General features: G+C 50.8%; 1 protein-coding gene across 2 annotated transcripts; it reads right to left on the bottom strand.

Annotated features, from left to right (window-relative positions):
- Positions 1-5,390: 5,390 nt before the first annotated feature.
- NPY4R2 (neuropeptide Y receptor Y4-2) lies at positions 5,391-14,707 on the bottom strand. 2 transcript variants are annotated; one of them, XM_040485656.1, is made up of 2 exons: positions 14,623-14,707; positions 5,391-9,113 (listed from the first exon to the last, which is right to left on the bottom strand). In XM_040485656.1, exon 2 carries the CDS (start codon positions 9,071-9,073, stop codon positions 7,946-7,948), a length of 1,128 nt encoding a protein of 375 aa, XP_040341590.1. In that variant the 5' UTR covers positions 9,074-9,113; positions 14,623-14,707; the 3' UTR covers positions 5,391-7,945. The 2 variants fall into 2 exon arrangements, with proteins under 2 accessions (XP_040341590.1, XP_040341591.1); XM_040485657.1 differs by lacking the exon at positions 14,623-14,707 and adding an exon at positions 13,733-14,371.
- Between the last annotated feature and the right edge of the window lie 6,644 nt (positions 14,708-21,351).

The following is a 21,351-nucleotide window of genomic DNA, read 5'->3' as shown; positions in this document are numbered from 1 at the left end:
CAACCAGATTCAGTTCCAGGTAATAGAATTCCTTTGGCCCATGCCCAGCTTCCAATCAGCCCCACTCCCCAATCTCATGCCTATCTGCATGGCTTGGTCAGGCCTTGACCCAAGCTTTCCCTAGAGCTCCAGACTCTAGTATCTGACCATCCATCTGCCTGTCAAGTGTGCCTCAAACGATATATCCAAAAATAAACTACCCATCTACCCCCCCAAATTCTGCTAAATGCGCCAACTTACACCTACTTGCCCACGTGTGGAACCTGGGAATCTTCTTTCTCTCCCCCACACCCAAGTCATCCTGTCCATTCAACACCTAAATATCTTTCCACTCCATCTCTCATCTCTAAGCCCACTTCTGCTTGTGTGTTTTGCCTGCCTGGCATCACTTTCTTTAGGAGACTACTTCTAGCCCTTGCTATAGTAATCCTATCACATCCATGTGATTCGAGTGAGGCTGGCCCCACTACCCTGATCCAGGGGTGGTCAAGGGACCCAGGCCTGGCTAAAGAGAGTGTGCAGAAACTTGGCCATAGCCATCTGTTCAGGACTGAGCCATTGGAATCCTCCCCAGACTTCTGACTGGGCACGGGGGAAGGGAAGCTGTGCTCCTTCTCTCTGGGCTCATGAGCACCAAGGGTAGGAGCTATGGAGACTCTTATTGTCACATGTAGAGAGTGTGGGGCCATGAAGAGACCAGTAGAATTAAGGGATCAGAAAAAGCAGTGGAGACAAAGGGGCAAGGAAAGGAGAGCCCCGATATAATTGTTTGAACCCTGAATGCAGCCTAAAACCAAAGAACTTCCTTTGGTAGAACTCCACCCCATTACATGGGTCTATAAATCCCTATTTCATCATAACCAGTTTGAGTTGGGGTCTGTCTCCAGCAACTGAACACGAGGCTGAAACAACAGCTCACGTGGATGGATCTCTCTGCCTTCAATCTTACCCTCCTGTATTAGCCTGCTAGGTTGCCATAGCAATATATCACAAACTGGTGGCTGAAAAAACAGAAATGTATTGTCTCAATGTTCTGGAGGCTGGGAGTCCAAAATCAAGGTGTCAGTTGGTTCCTTTGAAGGTTGTGAGGAATAATGTGTCCATGCCTCTCTCCTGGCCTCTGATGGTTTGCTGGCAATCTCTGACCTCCCTTGGCTTGTAGAAGCATCACCCTGACGTCTGCCTTCATCCTCACGTGGTATTCTTCCTGTGTGTGTGTCTCTGTATCCAAATTTCCTCCTTTTATAAGGACACCAGTCATATTGGATTAGGGGTCCACCCTACTCCAGCATGGCTTCATCTTAACTAATGTCTGCAATACCCCCACTTCCAAATAAGGTCACATTCTGAGGTGCTGGGGTCTAAAACTTCAACACGTGAATTGGGGAGCGGGGGATACAACTCAACTGATAACACCAGCCATCCCACCTCTAGCTCTGCCCTGCATCAGAACCGCTTATGCGGTTCCTCTCGTCTTCACCTGGTGCTTGGTCCAGTGGCCACTGCACCATCCAGCTCTGCAAGGCTCTGACCGACTTCCTGCAGGTGTGACCCGATGCCACCTCACCTTATACCCTAGCAGCACATCTTCCCACCTCTCCCTGGAGCTGTTCTGTTCACATGGGAGTGTGTTCAGTGTCTACGAATGCACAGCTTCATGGGGCAAACCTCTGACAAGTGAAACAACAGGGATCAGTGGTTAAAATTCTTACTTTTCTCTTTCCAGACAGATTGTCCTGAGAGCTACACATTAGATCGCGTGTTTAGTTGCCTTTGAAAAATAGCCAATTCAATAACACATCTTCAAATTGGCTTTCTCTCCTTTCCTGTCTCATTCCCTGTGTCCCTCACTTTGTTCCCTGGGATTACATTCTCCAATAAAGGAAAAGCCCATAAGCCTCTGCCTCAGCTTCTGCTTTAGCAGAACCCAGACCAATTCAGCCTCACTGATCTCTCTAACTATAACCTGACCATGCCATTCCTCTGCTTAAAGCCCTTCATGATTTCTCCATTACCCATAAAGTTCAAACTGTCTAGCTAAAAGCTGGAAGGCAGCTCAGAGGTCATCTGGTCAACCTTCTTCCCTACTGTAACAGTCCAAGTCATGGACTTTGGAATCCATAAGATCAGGTTTCAAATCTGGCTCTTTTTGAAAACTTGTATCAAGTTTTTTACCCCTATACCCATTTCTTCATCTACCCCATCTCAGGGTTGAGCAGAAGCAATGCCTGTAGAGTGTCTAGCACAGCCTTTGGAACACTAAATGTACAGCAACCAGTGTCATTACAGGCGAAGAATCAGAAACCAAGATGCAGAGGGGGGTCTATCAGAGTCACATAGTCAGCTAGCACATCTGGGACCAAAATCCTACAAAATCAAATGCCTGCATTCCACCATTAAGAGATAGAATATGTAATATATAATATATATAATAATATATAACATATAATATATAATTTTATTGTAATATATAATTAATATATATATGTAATATATAATATGTGATCATATGTAATATATAATATCCCTGCCATCATGGGGTTTACATCCTAAAGGGAAAGTGAGGTATTCAATAATGAAGCAATAAATGTGTGTAAGCATATCACAGGGTGCCAAGTCCTGTGGCATAAAGTAGGAATACAGAGTGAGGAGGTTGTATTTTCCTAGCATGGTGGAGGAAGTAATCTTCTGATAAAGGTTCACTTAAAGTGAAGGAAGCAAGGGAGTTAAAATGTTGATATCAGAGGGCAGCAGCAAGAGTAGGAAGTACAAGGGACTGAGGTAGGAGCAATTTTAGAGTATTCAAGAGACAGCAAGGAGGTCAGCACTGCTGAAGGGGGTGGGAGAGGGGAGGAGCCATAACAAGTGAGGTCAGAGACAAGCAGATGGCCAGTTTAGGCAGGCCATGGACTGTGAATTTGGCTCTGAGAGTGAGAGAAAGCCAGGGAAGGGTTTTGACTTCGGCTTGAAAGCATCACTCTGCCTAAGCGAGAGCAGACAGAAGGCCACCACAGTCCTCCTGGTAGAGATGGTGATGGCTTGGACCAGGTGGCAGAGCCAGCGGAAGTGAGAAGTGGTCATTCTGAATACATTTTGAAGGCACAGCTTATAGAACTCACTAGTGGATTGGATGTGGGCTGTGAACGGAAGGTTGATCCCAGGACGGTGACCCAAGCAAATGAAATGAGAGAGTTGCCATTTAATGAAGGGTGGGAGGGAAACTGAGGGAGAAGAGGCAAGACAGCAAATTGGAAGTCTGCTTTTGAACATGCCAAGTTTGATCTAGTAAACACAAAGCAGTGGCTGGATATACAAATCCAAGAGCAGAGAGAAGTCCAGACTGGAGATTCACATTTCAGAGCATTAGACATGTAAACATTCACTGGTGTTGAAAGCCAGGAGACTGAGTGAGCCCACCTAAGGAATCAGAAGTGGGCCTCCATGTCTCCTTGGGGACACACCAATACTCTGAGGGCAGGAAGACAGAGTCCAGGAAGGAGCCTGAGAAGGAGTGCCCAGTGAGGCAGGGCACAACTGTGAGTGAGGGGTCCTAAAAAAGCCACACACAGAAAGAGATTCAAGGAGAAGAGATTGATCAATTGCCAAATGCTGCTAATTGGTCACAAAAGACAAAACTGAGAATTGACCCTGGGATCTGGCAACATGGGGGTCACTAGTGACCCTGGCAAGAGCTATTTGGATGGACAGGTGAGTACAAAAGAGCATGGAAGGAGAAGAAGCAGAGACTTCAAGATTAGACAAGCCTTTGGAGGAGTTCTATGTAAAGGAGAGCCCAGAAAATGACGGATGCTGGAGTCACATTCAGGAGGTGAGTGGGGACAGGATCTAGTGAACAATGGAGGTCTGCTCATTAATGGTAACCCCCCAACAGTGGCCGGGATACAGTAAAACAAGCACTAGTCACAGAGCACAGATCATTTCAGACTCTTTGGAAACCAGTTTAGCAGTACACATCATAAGCCTTGAAAAACGTCCATGCCCTTTGACCCACTAATTCCACTTCTGGAAATCCCTCCTAAGAAAATAATTCCAAATCCAGGAAAAGTTCTCTGCATAGAAGTTCATCACAGAATTATAACCAATAGGTCTAGAAACATCTAAATATGCCACAACAGATAACAATTAAGGATGCAGGATGGACCTTGTCATTGGACTACAAACTCCATAAGAATAGGGAAAATGTTGGGGCACCTGGGTGGCACAGTCGGTTCAGCGTCCGACGTCAGCCAGGTCACGATCTCGCGGTCCGTGAGTTCGAGCCCCGCGTCAGGCTCTGGGCTGATGGCTCAGAGCCTGGAGCCTGTTTCCGATTCTGTGTCTCCCTCTCTCTCTGCCCCTCCCCCGTTCATGCTCTGTCTCTCTCTGTCCCAAAAACAAATAAACGTTGAAAAAAAAAATTAAAAAAAAAAAAAAGAATAGGGAAAATGTCTATTCTTGCTGGTGTATCTCCAGCATCTACCATGTGTCTGACATATCTGTTGAATGAATGAATAAAACTTCTTAAGCCTAACAGAATCCATGGGGGAAGGAAGGGGGAAAAATAGTTACAGAGAGGGAGGGAGGCAAACCATAAGAGACTCTTAAATACAGAGAACAAACTGAGGCTTATTGGGAGGAAAGGGGGGGGGGGAAATGGGTGATGGGCAGAGGAGGGCACTTGTTGGGATGAGCACTGGATGTTGTATGTAAGCCATTTTGACAATAAATTATATTTAAAAAAACTTCTTATAATGTTAAGCAAAAAAGATTGTAAAAAATATTTTTATAGATAAATATGCATATACCTACAGTACGATCTCTACCATGTTTTTCAAAAAAAGCCTAACACTCTATATAAAAACTAAAGACATGATTCCCCAAAATGAAAACATTGAGTATTTTGGGTGGCGGCATGTGATCTCCTTTTCATTTTGTTGCATATTTTGCATATTTTTGAGAATTTATATAATTCACTTTTTATAATGGGAAAAAACAAGCCAATGTCATTTCTGGAAAAAGGAAATGTTAGAGTGAGGGAGGATCTACATTCCCACCACCAGGGTTCAGTAATCCTTTGTGCCCTCTAAGGGTCCCCTGGTGGTATTCATGAGTATGAGTCTCCAATTCCAGCCCTGATGCTCCTCTGAAGAAGGGTCCCCCCACTACAATCAGGGACATGCCGATTAGCAGGGACAGAGAAAGGCCCTTCCAGGAGCTAAAGAGAGATATCGCTCGGAGGTACCAGCTTTCACTGGCACATTTTCTAAATCCTTAATCAGCTGTCAAAAATGATATATAGCAACATAAAGAACGGTTGACAATATAGCTTGAAGGGAAACAGAGCAGAATACAGAGGGGCACATTCACTGAGAATTTAACTACACAAACTGTTCATTTTGCAAATATTTATTTAAGGAATGAGCAGGTCCCACAAGAAATGTGTTCACATGCAGTCAGAGAAGAGACAAACAACCACAGTGGAATAACCCACCTTTTCAGCCATACCATCTTAAAGCCTTATTTCCAGAACAAGGATTCCTAGAACTCTAGTCGAGATCCCAGAGTGGGTGTCCACAGGTGCTCACCGAGCAGCTCCAGGCTCCAGGCACTCTGTTTCCTAGAGCAGAGCTTCTCCAACTTGAACATGTACACCATTAACTTAGAGGTTCTGATCAAATGCAGATTCTGATTCAATAGGTCTCAGGTGGGAAGAGGGATTCCACATATCTAACAAGTTCTAAGTGCTGCTAAGGCTGCTGGTCTTCTGAGCATACTTTGAGCAGCAAGGTCCCAGGGTACACTGGGGAACCAGACAACTCCAAGGGCCATTAGGAACTGGGAGCAGGAGACAGCCATCCAGGTAAGTTGTGTTAACCCAAGCAAGGTGAAGACAGCATAGAAGATGCTCAACAAAGCTCTCACCCACTACCCCAATTCCTAATGCCAAACACCTCTGCCAAATGTCCAACCCAGTTCCCCTGTCCTCAGTCATGTGGGCACCCTAAAGCATCCTTGTCCCCAAGCATCTTGGCACCACTGATACGAGTGATGAGGCGTAAACCCCAGGCAATTGCATGGGCTCTGGAGGCGTCTGAGGCCCCCACATTCTTCGGGAAGCTTGGTCAATGACATCTTGCTGGGATGGGCCCCAAGGTCTGGGCTTTGCTGGCAGGTGGTTACCGGGAGCAGCCAGCAGCAGATGGCACCAGAGGACAAGCACAAGCTGTGCCCAATACAGTGGCTCAAAATCTATTCCAAAAGCCAGGGTAAAAGTCAATAAAGAAACAGAATGAGAGATATGACCAAAACCTGGGAAGAAATAAACAGCTCCAGGAAGGGGGCTGGTGGCTCACAGATTACTTGTCTTGGGTGTCGGCTGTACAAGTTCTCGGTCAGGGGCCAGGTCAGAGAGACAGTCAGACGTGATTGTTCAATCTTCTGTTGCCTGGCCCTCTGCCACATATCCTGTGAACAGCGGTCCTAGCAGCCTCCCAGTGAGATACTTGAGGGCTCTGGGCACCTGAATACCCTGCCCCTGGAGGCCATGGTGGGTCTAGCCACTGCCCACTCTGCCAGAGGGTAGGTGAAACTGAGCAGGCAGAGCCAGACCTGGGTGTCCCATTGAAAGTGGCCCAGAGGCAAGCTTGACCTGTCTGGTCCACACAGAGATAAAGCCTTGGATCTGGCTCAGCAGCCAGAAGACTGGGGCAAGACCTCCATGGGTGAGATATTCACATTCATTGTAGCCATTTCTCCATTTTCCCTGGTGGGCTGGAGGAAGGAGGACTCCTACTCCTTTCAGCCAGTGTCCTGTTAAGCCAAATTCACGAACCCCCTGCCCCTGCCCCTACTGAAGGCCTGGGGAGGCTTTGGAACAACAATGCACATCACCTAGAGCAAGTCAGCTTAGTGGTCAGAGTGTGGAACAGAGGCCGGAGTCACAACCTTGAGTGCTGTCAGCCTTGGCAGTGGGTCAACACGGGGGAAGGTCACAGAGTCCCTGGCCTGCTGCCTTGTCTGGCAAGAGAGGTCCTAAAGGCTAGGAAAGGCAGGTAAGAGAGCATGACTGCAGCAACCTGGCCCTTCCCATGCTGGACCATGGCACAGGGCGCCCGTGCTCAGCCAGGCCCTCAGCAGGGGCATGTTTACACCATCAGCCTACCATGGCAAATCTTGCTGGAGCCCTCTCCCTGCACCAGGTCCTGTCCTAGGCATGGAGGACAAGCTCTATGGTGATGCAGATGTCCCCCTCAAGGTGTTTATCAAGGGGAGATACTTGCAGGCTCATTTCCACATGAGGTGGCAGAGGCAGTGAAAGAGGAATATGGAGCAGGGTATGAATCATGGGATTCCTGCTGCTCAGGACTGACTTTCCTCCTGCATTGGAGCATGAAGACCCAAGGTAAGCATGATCCATTCTCTGCACCTGGATGTGCTAACTTGCCTCCATAGACTTCTTTACCACTTACAAAGCCTGTCCACCAACATCACCTCTCCAAGAGGTGAGGGCCTGACCAAGGTCCAGAGCTTTGACCCCCGTGCTCTCTCCCTGACTCCACAGTGACCTCACAGTCACTGGAGGAGGTGAAACCCTTGGGCTCCCAGGCTGAGCATCTGTTTCTGAATTGCCAGAATGAACTCTGCCTGCAACGAGCAGACCATCTCTGGCTCTGGCACCTGCTCAGGCTACAAGACATACTGTGACCCGCAGAATCCATGCTCAGAATTCTCCCAGGAACAAATGGCTGAACCAACTGAATGTCAGTCTTCACAATGCAAATGGTTGCAAAAATGGGTTCTTTCCAGCCTCTCTGGGCTCCAGAAAGCCCGTAAGGATGGTGTCCACCAGAATGCCAATAATGATGCCAGTAATGATGCAGTTGGCCCACTTGGCTAAGTAAAGGAACTTGACAATGACCATGGCAGGGAGAAGGCCTACACCTGGTTAAATGGGGTTGGACCTGCCACTGAGCCTCAGAGACCCTTTGGAGACTTCCGTGTGCACTGTGGATAGGGGCAGATGCTCATACTCTTCCACGGGGGCACTCTGCTGACATGTCAGCACCAAGGCCTTGATCTCCTTCTTGAAGTTGGTGTTGAGAAAGCCATAAATGAAAGGGTTGACACAGGCAGAGGCCATGGCAAGCAGATGGCACACCAAGAAGATGAAGTTGCCATAACAGATGGGGATGGCCTCATGGTACCAGTCCTCCAGACTGTTGAACACATGCAGCGGCAGCCAGAGCACGGCGAAGGCAACCACCATCGCCACGAGGATGCCATTGATCCTCTTCATCTGCCAAGCCCGCGAGCTGTAGGTGCCCTTGCGGAACACCCGCTTCCTCTTCCGCAGGTGCCGGTAGATGCGGACGTAGCAGACCAGGATGAAAGCCAGAGGCATGCAGTACTGGAAGAGCAGCAGGGAGGTGGTGTAGATGATGCGGTGGTGATACAGCGGCCAGGACTCTGTACAGACCACCTTATCTAACAGAAACTCCACAGCCTTGGAGTGGTTCTTGTGAAAGACATTCTCTAGGACACTGTTGACCAGGAAGGGCAGGGAGAGGAGGCAGGCGATGAGCCAGATGACCACAATCCCCAGGTAGGCCTGGGAGATGCTGGGCTTCCAGCCTGTTGGGTTGATGATGAGCTGATGCCTCTCCAGGGCCACAAGGACAAGCGAAAGGATGGAGACTGTCACCGACATACACTGGATGAATGCTGACATCTTGCAAAGGGCCTCCCCAAAGACCCAGTAGTCCATAATAGTGTATATGGCCGTGAGTGGTTGGCAGATGAGGCACATGAGAAAGTCAGAGAAAGCCAGGTTGGCAATGAGCAGGTTGGTCACATTGGTCTTCTCTTTCTGCCTAATGGTCACACATATCAAGCAGAGGTTGCCCAGGAACCCCACAATAGTCTCGATGCTATAAGAGACAACAATAAAGACCATCGGGTCCAGAGAATCCTGGCAGTGGTCAGAGAAGTTGTATGGAATGCTCCTTGACCTGCTCCTGTTTTGACCCTGTGGGGATCCTGGGAGCAGCAAGGCCAGGAAGTGAGAGATGTTCATGGTGCAGGTGAGAAGATTACAGAAGATTCAGTGACAGTGCCTACAAAGCAAACAGACAAATGGTGCTCAGTGATCATGCCTCCTGCGTGGACCCCAGGGAGAAGTGGGGGTCAGGTAGAGAGGGTCATGGCTTCTTCCATCCCAAGGCTGCTGGGACCTCGAGGACCTGAGACTCAGAGATGTAAGCAACTTGCCCACAGTCACACAGCTAATCAGTAACAGGGCTCAGATACGAACCCGGGTCTGATGCCAGAAGTTGTTATACAAATTCCTTCTGACCTCAGGCTTCCAAGTCTGCTTTAATGGTAGAGAAACTAGATTTTCATAAGCAGAGTTCAAAGACAGAACTGCTTAAGGAGTATGGGTAGAAATCCTCTTGTCACATCTTATCCAAATAGAAATGCAGTAAATGCCACTTGGCACTCAGGTCCTTCTACAGCACCCCACGCCCTTGAGAATAGAACTAAACCTCAGGGCTCGAAACACAGTACACCCTCCAGGTCTCAGCCCCTACCTGCCCTGTCAGCCCTGTTTCTCAGGTGACACATGACAGAGTTGATGACTGCTAGGTACAAAAATACTGGGTCATCGGCACACTGGCTCTCTCCCTACGCCCATCATGCTACACATGGGTAGGGCCAAGGTTATGGTTGCCTACTGACCTGCCTATGCTTAAGTCACCCAAAACAGTTTGCAGTTTCCAAACTCAGCAGCCTGGTCCACATCTCTGTGCCCTGGCACAGCCCATCTCTTTTCCCCTGGTGTCTCCTCAACACAAGGGACCCTCTGCCAAGACCACATTGGGATTTCGACTCCAGAATCTCCAGGTGGTAATGCCAGTGACAGATATTCTGACAGGGAAAGCCACCAGATCATTCCACACACCACCTTGATACACCTTCTCCATGGGATCTCTGGCTGTCACTAAACTCTCAGGCAGTCCCCAGCCTTCAGAAAGCATCAGACCCATTCCAGGGGCATGTCAAAAGTGCAGACTCCAGAGCCCTTCACCAGGACAGGCAGTTAAGTGAGTCTAAGATAGCGCCCAGGGGTCCATATATTTCAACATACGGCCCATGCTATTCTTGTGCATTTCGTCCTTGAGTCCCATTCTGATAAATACTATTCAGAGAGGAAGACCCTATTTCAGATATTCTTTAAGTCCTACATAACGGTCACGTCCATTTGTGAACATATATATGTTCTTCATCATCAAGTGCTAATTTAAAGGCAGTTTTTATAGAGTATGGCCAAAATTAACCAGAGAGCAGTAAACTCTATTTGTCAGCTCTCACGAACATCACTCACCGTGCATTTAATTTGGCTTATAAAGATGAGGTACATTTGGCCATTTATAAGACCAAGTCGTGAATTCAACTAACAGTTTACAGTCTGGTTATTTTGACTACTGAATCTCAGAGGCAGGAGTATTATTCTGACACCACAGTCTTCTGGCAGAAAGGGCTATTTGGAACAGAACCTGACAAAATGAAACATAGCAAGGCCAAATGCAAGGCCCAGTATTCAACTCCAAAAGCAGCCAAAGCTGCATAGAAATGTGGTGGATACACTGCTCAGAAGCAGCAAATGTGACGCAAACCCGAGGCTCTGGATAACCACCAGCCAGGGCTGAGTCAACGGTGGGAGGCAATACCAGCGGCTCCAAACTGGCCGAAAGCAGCACGATCACAGCAGAGTTCATGGAAACTCCAGAAAACTGTCACTCAACTCATTCACTCAATAAACATGTGCCAAGCCCCATGCTAGAAACAAAGGCCAAGATGATATACAGCCACAGGAACTGACCACCAGGAATACAGGTGAACCTCAAGGCCATATTGCCATGGCCCAAACCAGTAGGAATGGGATGCCTGTGAGTGGGGAGATCAGAGAAGAGGCAGGAAGATGAGAGAGAAAGTTACATTGATCCACGGCCTCAAAGTTGAAGAGGAGTCAACCACCCAATGGGCAAGATAGAGGAGGGAATTCAAGGTGCAGGGAACAGCATGGGCAAAGATGGGGGGGGGCGCGCGGGCAAGAAAGAGCAGAGCCTCCTCAGAGAACAGCGAGCAGTTCAGAACAACTGGATCCCCGAGTTGGTGGAAGGCAATGGTAAGCAATGAGGCCGGAGAGGTGGGCCAGAGCAGGAATGCTGGGAGAGGCATGCAATCTGGCCAGCAAGGCCGAATCCATTCCAGAAAGATCACTTGGATGTAGAGAATAGACTGAGTACGAGGGCCAGGTCAGGAGGAAAGGGAGGGCCGAAGAAGATGGCACTGGGGGTCGGCCAGGCTTGCAGACCCCTTCTTAGAGAACCAGTGAAGAGCTAACACAAGGGATGGTCACAGTGGTCCAGGGCACCCCGTACCAGCCCCTGCTGAGTAGACCACATGGATGTCTGAACCCAAACCAGCCCTTTCCCAGCAGCTTGTGGGACCGGTGAAGGAGGAAAGTGCTGGCACTGGGAGAAGAGCAAGGCAAGAAAGTGTCATGGGGACCCAGGGGGCCGGGGGACCCAGAAAGGAGCAAAGTTGCCAGCAGGCCCTTGCATGTTTCTGCAGAGGCTGGGAGGGGCCCGCCGGGAGGACTCCATGAACCTCCACCCCAGAAGGGCCCTCTGCACGCAAGGACTGAGGATTTCCAGAAGCCACTCCAGGGGCAAGGTAGCAGTAATTCAAATCCAACAGCCGGGTCAGCAGGAAGGCCAGATTCCTTCTATAGAACCTGCTGAGAGGTGGGGACCCCCTGGAACAGAGGATCCCTCGGGACAGGTGCTCCTGAGCAGAATCAAGGAAGGAGATTGGACTTGGATGCCGCCAGGGCCTGGTGCAAAGGGGTCAAGATCCAGCCACAGCTCCACCAACTGGGACTTCAGGGTTCAGGGTTAGGAATGGTCAGAGTGAAACCATTGGTTGCGGGCAGTGGGTCACCTGGCTGCTGGGAGCGGGGTTCACCCAAGAGCAGGCCGTAGGCCTGTCTCTTGGGTTGTCTGAGTGCCCCTCGGGTCAAGAACAGTGTCCTTTGTTGCACAGATAGAGCCACCACAGGCATCTAGGAAAACAACAGAGAAACCTATCAGGAACCTAGGGGGGCCAGCAGGCCGCGGGCTTGTCCTGGGTTCAAATTCCTTGCCCTGCCACCTATCTGTAGAGTGGCCTTGGGAGAGTCGCTGAACCTTTCTGAGCCTCAGTTTCCTCAGCTGTATGAGGCAGGGTGTGATACCTATAGGACAGCCTGGTTCCCCAAAGTCAGGGGGTGAAATAGGGAAGAGGGGGGTCTGAAAGGTAAGACTCTGGAGCTCCCTTCCCTTAGACTCTTTCAGTTCAGTCCCCATCTCGTCCCTTGGACAAAGAACATAATTCGATGGACCAGGTCCTGGTCAGGAGCTCTCTCTGCCACCTCCTGGGAAGCTGAGTTGCCCATTTTACAACAAGACCAGCCTGGCATGAGCAGTGCTCTTTGAACATTAGTTGCCTTCTCTCCCCACACATCCCGCCAACCCCACCGGAGGTGACCCTGCTCCCTTCCACCAGAAGAACTGGCCACAGCGATCCTACAAACCCAGGCACAGGCCCCTGAGTGCACCTGGCTCCAGCTCTGACCCAAAGCCTCTTTAGAAAGTCCTGCGGGAGGGCACAGCGCTGGGACGAATCCCCTACTCCAATCCTCTGCCCAGTGCCCGGCCTCAAAAGGGCACGAGCCCTGCTTCAGCGCCCTCCTGCTCCAAACCCTGCCCCACAGCCGAGTAGCCAACTCTATCCAGGGCTGGAAAGGGCCACACTCCCACCACGTGCATTTCAAAGCGGAAGACCACCCTGTCTGCAGGCCAATGACTAGCCTGAGAGACACTCACTACAGGCCTCATGCAGGTGAGTCAGTGCCTCACCTGCACTGACCTGTCTGTAGATGAGGGCCCCAGGATGCTGAGGGACAAGCTTGGTCCCTGGACATCCTGGGAGATGCCCAAACAGCCCGAGAGGCTGCACCTGGGGAGGGGCAGGATCTGAGCCTGGTGCAGCCAGGGGAGCAGGAAGAGGACTTGGAAGGGCAGGCAGGAGAGGGCGTGCGGGAGCCCAGTCTTGGAGGAGAGACCCCAAGGAGGGAGGGGGCTCGCCTCACTCTGGAGAGCACAGGCTTTCCTGGAGACAGAGGGCAGAAGGACATCAGCTTTCCCTGAGCTTCAGGTGACTGATACTCCACTGAGCATTGATCCACACCACAGCCCTGGGAGGAAGGCATTCCTAGACTGAACCATGTGAAATTGCCAGTATCCAACCATTGTTGACCTGCAAACATGGCAGACGAATATCCCTGACAAAGCCTGACGGAGCCCAGGGCCCCAGGGAGCGCCCAGGGGTGCCGGTAGGAGGTTCAGCCAAATAAGAAGGTATCCCAGGGACCTCCGTTGGTCACTCTGAGAGCTTTGGACTTTGGTTCTAGCATGCTGGCTCAGAACGCCCACCCCCCCAGCAGCTCCAAAGACCACCCAGCCTCTTCAGGCTCTTGTCCTCCCCAAGCTGACCTGGGTTTGGAATCTCTAATGCAATGACACTCTTAGAGTTGCCGCCTTACTGATACAATTTGGAGCCTCAGAGACCTCGCTGTGGCAGAGCATGAGAGCAACAGCTCCCCATGGAGGAGACACGACTGGGCAGGTACCGGTCCCTTCCGAGTGACCAGGTGTCCAATGGCGTCCCTTGCAGCCTCCAGCAGTGCAATGACCCCCTCAGGGTGATCACATCCACTCCCCGGGATTGCTGAGCAGCGAGCAGCGGCCACAGGGACCACTTCAGACCATTCTGGGAGACTGGGACCCCCCCACATGGGACCTCATACAAAGATTGTCCCTCACTTCCCACTGTGCACCGCAAAGATGCCCAGTGAGGACCAGATCTTATGTCCTTCAGGTACGCCGCAGGGGATGGCCAGTCTGGGAGGAAGGAGGGGATTATTGTGCAATGGCAGTAAAATGATGCCTTCAGATGTATTTCCCAGGCAGCTGGCTAGTCAAGGGGGATGGGGGGAACACCTGAACCCCTGAGGGAGGTCTCCCCTGCAGCCTGCGTCTCCCCCCCCCCCCCGCCCCAGAGAAAAATTAAGAACTAATATAAATCCTATCAATCTCCCAAGGAAGTGAGAATGGAAAGGACATCTATTTTGTTTCCTGAAATTTCAGCCAATAGCTCCTGGTCTCCGAATGCCCCAGGAGCCCAGACACTTGCCATGCACCCCTTACCCCTCTCCTCGCAGCCCACAAGATGAGGCAGAGAGCCACCAACGTTTCAGGGGAGGACCCGGAGGCTATGGGAGCCCAAGGCCACACGAGGAGCTGGGGCTGCCCCCCTGCCCACCCCGCCCTCCACCCGAGACCACGGTTGCGTGTCTCTGAGCCCTGGGCTCCTTGAAGCCCCCCCCCCCCCCACCGACGCCCCCTCCCCATGCCCCAGATGCAGCAGCGCGCACGGCTTCCCGGAGGACCCCTCGCACTGGGCCCCGGGCGCCCCCGCCCCTGCACCCGCGGGGCCCGTCTCGGGGCTGAGCCCGCCTACCCGCTCCGGCGGCCCTGGCGCTCTCTGCCCGCCGAGCGGAGCCTCCCAGCCGCTCTGCCGCTGGCCCGCTGGGCTCCCTCCTCCGCCACCCCGCGCTCCCGCGCCCGCCCAGTCTGCCGCCAGTGACCGCCCACGGGGACGCTCCCGCCGCCCTGAGACCCAGGCGCCCGCTGCGGGAGCCGCGCCTCGGGCCCCACGGCCCTCCCTGCACGCGGGTCTCCCCCACGCCCACCCCGGCTCCGCTCCGCACGGCACAGACTGGAACTGCGCTGCTCTCTCCGTGCCTGGGCCTCAGTTTCCTCATGTATGAAATGGGCCTAAGAAGACCTGCTTTTCATAAACTCGTTCACGAATATTAATTGCAGGCTTCCTATGAGCCTGACTCTCCTGGTGGGCACACAGAACTGAAGAAGACGGGGTGCCTGTCCTGGGTCATCCTGGAGCTCCCAGTCCTGAGAGGGAAGACAAACAAGGGACAAGTCAATGAGTTAGTGTGGAGTGACATGCTGTGGGGAAATAGGTCAGCTCAAGATGGGTGGTCCGGGCAGAGGGCACAGCATGAGCAAAGGCCCTGAGGCTGCAGGCATTTGGCCCCTGGAGACCACAGGAGGCAGTGTGGCTGGAGAATGTTAGCAAGGAGGCTTCCAGAGAGGCACAGGTGATCAGTCGGGAGGGACTTCTAGGTCCTGGAAGAGCCTCCAAGGTTGTTGCAACGAGAATGAACAGAGAAAGTGCTTTTCCGTCAGAACCCAGGTGACACAAGACTTGGCCAAAATGGAACAGGATTTGTTATAAGGGTTGCTCCTGTTTTAAATACGCTAACTTATAATTTTCTTTCCCAAGGAGGCCACATGGTAAAATTAAGTATGTGCTTGGAGAATCTCCTGAGAGTTAGCAGATCTGCTTCAAGATTTTGGACATGGACCACTCTCCTATAACATGACACACGCCTCCCAGCCACTCTTCCCAAGTAACCCCAGAGGTACTATTCATCTGTGGATATGGCCCTGGAGTTGTGGGCAGTGGCCCTTTCTGGAATGGCAGCTGCCACTTAAGGCACGTGTGGACTCTGCAAACACTACCTTATTTGATCGTCACAATAGCTTCAAGAGGTGGGCATTTGTATCCCTGCTTTACTGATGAAGCCAAGTGAGACTCAAAGATTGAGCACCTCCCCGCCAGTCACTCAGCCAAGCAACAGACCCAGACCCACGCCTCTGCTCGCAAGGACCCTGCAATGACCATTCTGCTATGATCCATTCCTGCAGCCCTCTGTGCTCTGCGGCAGAGGCAGATGACGCTTGTGGCCCCATCCCCCATCACTAAGTCACCAGTGTCTCCAAAGGAAGGCAGGTATGCATTTAATGGGACCTGATCATAATAGTGGCTTCCTGGAGTCTAAAGCAAAGAATATTGTCTATGCAGAAACTACCCAACTGGCAGGAAGCCCTAGAGACACCTGTTCTCTGTAGAGGCAAGAATTCAGATGTTGTCACCGCCTTCTCGTGGAGCAGCTGTGTAGGCCTTGCTGGTGAGCCCTTTCAGGCAGGCTGCCACACGGCCGCATTTGAGAACCACTGCCCCGTGGGTCAGACAAGGGCCGAGGAGCTGAGACAGCAGGCCAGGCAGTGGCTCCTCTCAGAGGGGGAGGGAGCGCCTCAGAGCAGAATTCCTAGTTAGACAGACACTAAGGGAGCTGGCAGTCAGACCCTGCGCCTCTGCTGGAGAAGGAAACAGCGCCCTCTGGCGGCAGAGCTGGGCACCCAGCAGAGCGGGAGCATCTGAAGCTCCCCTCCGAGAAAGGCGAGGCCTCAAGCAAGAAGCTGGCCACTCTACCTCCCCTCTCGCCTGGGGCCAGGACCCCAGACTGGGAAGTCTGGCCGGCCCGGCAGGCTACATTCTGCAGTTTCTGAGGAAGGGGTTCGGTAAGGTTCTCCCTGTGCCACAAAAGTGGCTGGCTTTTGGTCTGACCTCCTAGACGTGGAGTCTCCTTAACAGCCCGGTGATGGGCCTCACTTCCTGCTCCCTGAGGCATGTTCCACGTGAATCACCCTGGAGATGAGCGCAAGCACTAATCCATCAGGCGTGAATGGCCCTCAACAGCTTGCAGATTGACCCCTTGGTCCACTGCAAGCTCTCTTTGGTCTGATGAGAAAGCTGAGGGTCAGGAAGGTGGGGGAAGGATCCCCACTACTTCTTAGCTGGCAATGCGCTGAGACTTGAAATCAGGCCCATTTCACTGTTACTGTCACCACCTTAAGATCCAGTGTGGCAGGTGGTCAAGAGCTGGGCGCAGGAGCCAACTCTCCCAGCCTCAAATTCTCTTCTGTAAAATGGAGCTAATAAAATCCACCTCTAGGGCTGTTGCTAGTGCAAACGAGATGAGATGTGACCGGCTCCTAGCACAGGAAACATGCCCTAGAGATCTGCGGCTGCCGTTATTCCACTCGGGGCTTCTGTGTGCTCGTCCACCTCCCTGAGCGCCGCCCCCACCCCTCTCCAACCCAGCAGTCTCCAGACCCACCCTCCCACCAGAATTAATCCGACATGGTGCTGACAGGCCCCATGCACATCCATGGGCAGCTTTCACGCCAGTCTGTTTCTCCTTAAACCCTTCTAGGGTGTCTCCCCCAGACTCCTTCTCCACTCACTCTTCATTTTTAGAGAATATCATGCATTTGACATATCCGGGCTTGTGTCGATGTTACTTCCACAGCCGGGACTCACTGGGCTCACTTTTCACCTGGAAAACTCCCACTCGTTCTTGGAGACTGAGCCCATACGACCAGGCCTCTGTGAAATGTTCCTGCCCCACCATGTGCTCATTCTTTCTTTTTTAATTTTTTAAATGTCCTTTTTATTTATTTTGAAAGAGAGAGAGAGAGCACGCAAGCAGGGGAAGGGCAGAGGGAGAGGGAGACAGAGAATCTGATAGTGCAGAGCCTGATGTGGGGCTCGAACTCGCGAACCGTGAGATCATGACCCGAGCTGAAATCAAGAGTCAGAGAGCCTTAACCGACTGAGCCACCCAGGCGTCCCCACCGCGTGCTCATTCTAATGGCAAGCTGACACAGAGAGCTCCTGGGCAGCTGTCCTGCTTTGCTCCTGGAAGAGCTATAGCAAAAGAAAGCCACATCAGCTATCCAGGAAAATCTGCTTGTTTTCTTTCCCATTCTTGTTTTCCCATTCTTTCATTAATCCTTAGAGAGATTAAAAAAGTTGCTGGAGTTGTAAAACAGGAGCAGATTGCCAGGAAACAAGAGCGATCTAGAAAGCAAGAAAGAACCGTTAGAAATGAACTATATGATGGCTGAAGTTAAAAAAAACAAAAACATTTGATTGGAAGGGATGGTTGGGACAAGGTAGGGAAATGTCTCATAATATGGAGCCAAAACCACAAAAAGATGGAAAACCTAAGAGCAAAAACAAGAGACGTAGATGATTAATGCAGATGATCTATTATCCAATTAATAAAATTTCCAGAAGGGAGAACCAAGAAAATGAGAGCACATCAGTGATAGACTCAGTGGGAAGCCGAATTCACTCCCAGATAGTCAAATGAAGAGACATTATTCGAAAAGTAACTTCTAGAGGTGTGGACAGGGGTAAGGGGAAATACAAGAAGTGGTGAGGCACTCAGAGGTTAGCAAAGGCAGTTACCACCCTCCAGCTAAAAGAATGAGGGGAAGACAATCGCGTCATCAGAGCCAGGGGACTGTGGAAGAAAGGCTACCCAGTGAGCTGCTGTAGTCTGAAAGCATGCCACTGTCACCAGAGACTCAGCATTGACACAAAAGGAAGGAGGGCAGAAGTATACCGACTTGTCTCGGTCCACTTCTGGTCTCCTGTGGGTCCCTGCCATTGATCAAAGCCACCTGGAACCAGCCTCTCTGGGCACAAAGAAGGCCAGGACAATGGTGGAGAATGGACCTGGGTGGAGTGTAAACAGAGAGTACCCAGCACAGGGAATTCTCAGTAATAAAAGAAACTTTCCCAGAGATGCAAATTGAAAAGATCTCCTGGGTGCTGCTCAAAAAAAAAATTGGGGGGGGGGGGGGCCCGGGTGGCTCAGTCTGTTGGGTGTCCGACTTCAGCTCAGGACATGATCTCACGGTCTGTGGGTTCCAGCCCCACAGGCACTGTGCTGACAGCTCAGAGCCTGGAGCCTGCTTCAGATTCTCTCTCTCTCTCTCTCTCTCTCTCTCTCTCTGCCCCTCCCCTGCTCACCCTCTGTCTCCCTCTCTCTCTCAAAAATAAATAAATAAGCAATAAAAAAATTGTTTTAAATAATTTTGAAGCACATGTGTTGTTCTTCTTCCATTCCCTTCCCTTCCAAACACCCATATCCATATCCAAAATTAGTTCCAAATGCCTGAGTGTAGTCCAAAAGCCATTAGGTAGGGCTGAGCAAGATGGTGTCCCATGAGGGAAGGTGAGGCCAGGGTTATGGAGACTGGTGGCCAAGAACAGGGAGTTGGAGCCCAAGCAGAGTGCAAAGATGCCCCCACCCCCCCCCCAACCAAGGGACATGCCAGTGGGTGTTGGAACCTGGCAGGGGAGGAGTATATCTGCAGAGGGCAGGACAGCAGCCCCAACAGCCCAGCACTGTGGGAGCCAAGCCCATGGAGAACGGCACCCCATGGAGGGGCCTGGCATAGGGTGTCAGGACAGGACAAAGAGAGTGTCCACGTGGGGAGGCGGGAAACCGGCAGCCCAACACAGGGCATCAGAGCTCAAACACAAGGTGAGAGAAGAGGACAGCCGAGGTGGAGTGCCAGAGCCCAAGTAGAGTGAAGTGCTGGTGGGAGGGAGTTCTGCTACGGGAGCCTGGCTCCACGCAGGGGGGTCAACCAAGTAAAGGAAGTGTATCAAAGATAATGGAGCCGGGTTTCTCACTGATGGAGAAGGTAGTTACAGACACAGAAGGGGAAAAATAGAATGAGCCCTGTGGCTTGAAATTAGAATTGAAGGTAGCATATCACCTCACGGCTTTCAACATACAGGTGGTCCCCAACTTATAATGGTTCATCTTAAACGAATTTTCAACCTTACGGTGGTGTGGAAGCCACACACATTCAGTAGAAACAGTACTTCAGATTCCGAATTTTTATCTTTTCCTGGGCTAACAATATGTGGTACCGTACTCTCTTGTGGTGCTGAGCGGTGGGCAGCTCCCGGTCCGTGACGCAATCACAAAACTGAACAACTGATACCCATACAGCCATTCTGTTTTCACTTTCCGCACAGTATCCAATGAATTACATGATAGTCCCTTTATTATATCCCTTTATTATAAAATAGGCTTTGTGTCAGATGGTTTTGCCTAACTGTAGACAAATGTTAAGGGTTGTGAGCGTGTAAGCGTCGATGTTTGATTTAGGTGTTAGTTAAATGCATTTTGAATTTACGTTATTTTTTTAATGTTTACTTATTTTTGAGAGAGAGAAAGAGTGCGAGTGGGGAAGGGACAGAGAGAGAAGGAGACCCAGAATCTGAAGCAGGCTCCAGGCTCTGAGCTGTCAGCACAGAGCCCGACGCGGGGCTCGAACCCACGAACCGTGAGATCATGACCTGAGCCGAAGTGGGACACTTAACCATCTGAGCCACTCAGGTGCCCCAATTTATGTTAATTTTAAATTACAATGGGTTTATCAGGACATAGAACCATTGTAAGTCAAGGAAGATCTGTATATATAAACATGAATGTAGTTGTGAGATACACACACACACACACACACACACACACACACACACTCATCTCCTTGCTCTGTCCACTGACAGAGCCTTGGAGTGGTGACACCAATAACAATGAGCACTCCTAGCACCCATACATGGCTTCCAATGTCATTCTCCATTAAAAGAATCCAAAGGACAGGGAACATACAAGAGGAGCCTGAGAGATCCTTAAAGGCTAGAGAGTAACAGAGTGCTCTAAGAATGATGGGGCATGTTAAAAGGACCCAGAATCCAGCCGGAAGGGACCTTCACTGGCCAAATCTGGGACACTGTGAGCAGTAAAATAAATAACGATTGTGATAGATAATAGCCCATGGAATAAAATAGGAACCAATGAGTCCACTCCAATATAAATAATTAAATGAATAAAGTGAAAGTTTGATGAATGACAGGATATTTGCACGGCTTCAGTGTCCCTCAGCATAAAATGATCATTAATTGCAAAGAGAAAATTAGTTGCTTTTCAGTGGAGAAGCCCAGAAGGCACCACCCTAATCAAAGCGATCAAAACAACCACCTCACTAATGCTACAAATTGAAATCATGTGCCCACGATAGGATACAAAAAGAGCACATCATTGCCTATGATACTCCTGCCAACGGTGCATAAAAATGACCCCAATCCTGAGGAAACATCAGACTAGCACAAAGCCAGGGATGGGCTACCAGTAACTGGCCTCGTAGTCTGGAACATGTCTCGACCATGAAACTCAAGGAAAGACTGTTCCAGACTAAAGGAGGCCAGATTCAGGAGACCTAAATCTGAACACTTTGGGACCACTGATAGATAAAGCCTAGGGATGAGAGGGTAGTTATATGTCAATGCTAATCTCCTGAATCACAGGGGTTGTGTTTTGGTAAGTAGGAGAATGTCCTTCTCTGTAAGAAATATACAGGGGGCGTCCAGTTGGTTAAGCATCCCACGTTAGCTCAGGTCATGATCTTAGTCTGTGAGTTCGAGCCCCGCGTCGGGCTCTGTGCTGACAGCTCAGAG

This window comes from Herpailurus yagouaroundi, unplaced genomic scaffold (assembly GCF_014898765.1).
Source record: "Herpailurus yagouaroundi ecotype Mexico unplaced genomic scaffold, PumYag 163, whole genome shotgun sequence".
NCBI classification, from domain to species: domain Eukaryota; kingdom Metazoa; phylum Chordata; class Mammalia; order Carnivora; family Felidae; genus Herpailurus; species Herpailurus yagouaroundi.
This window is presented reverse-complemented; position numbering and strand designations above follow the sequence as displayed.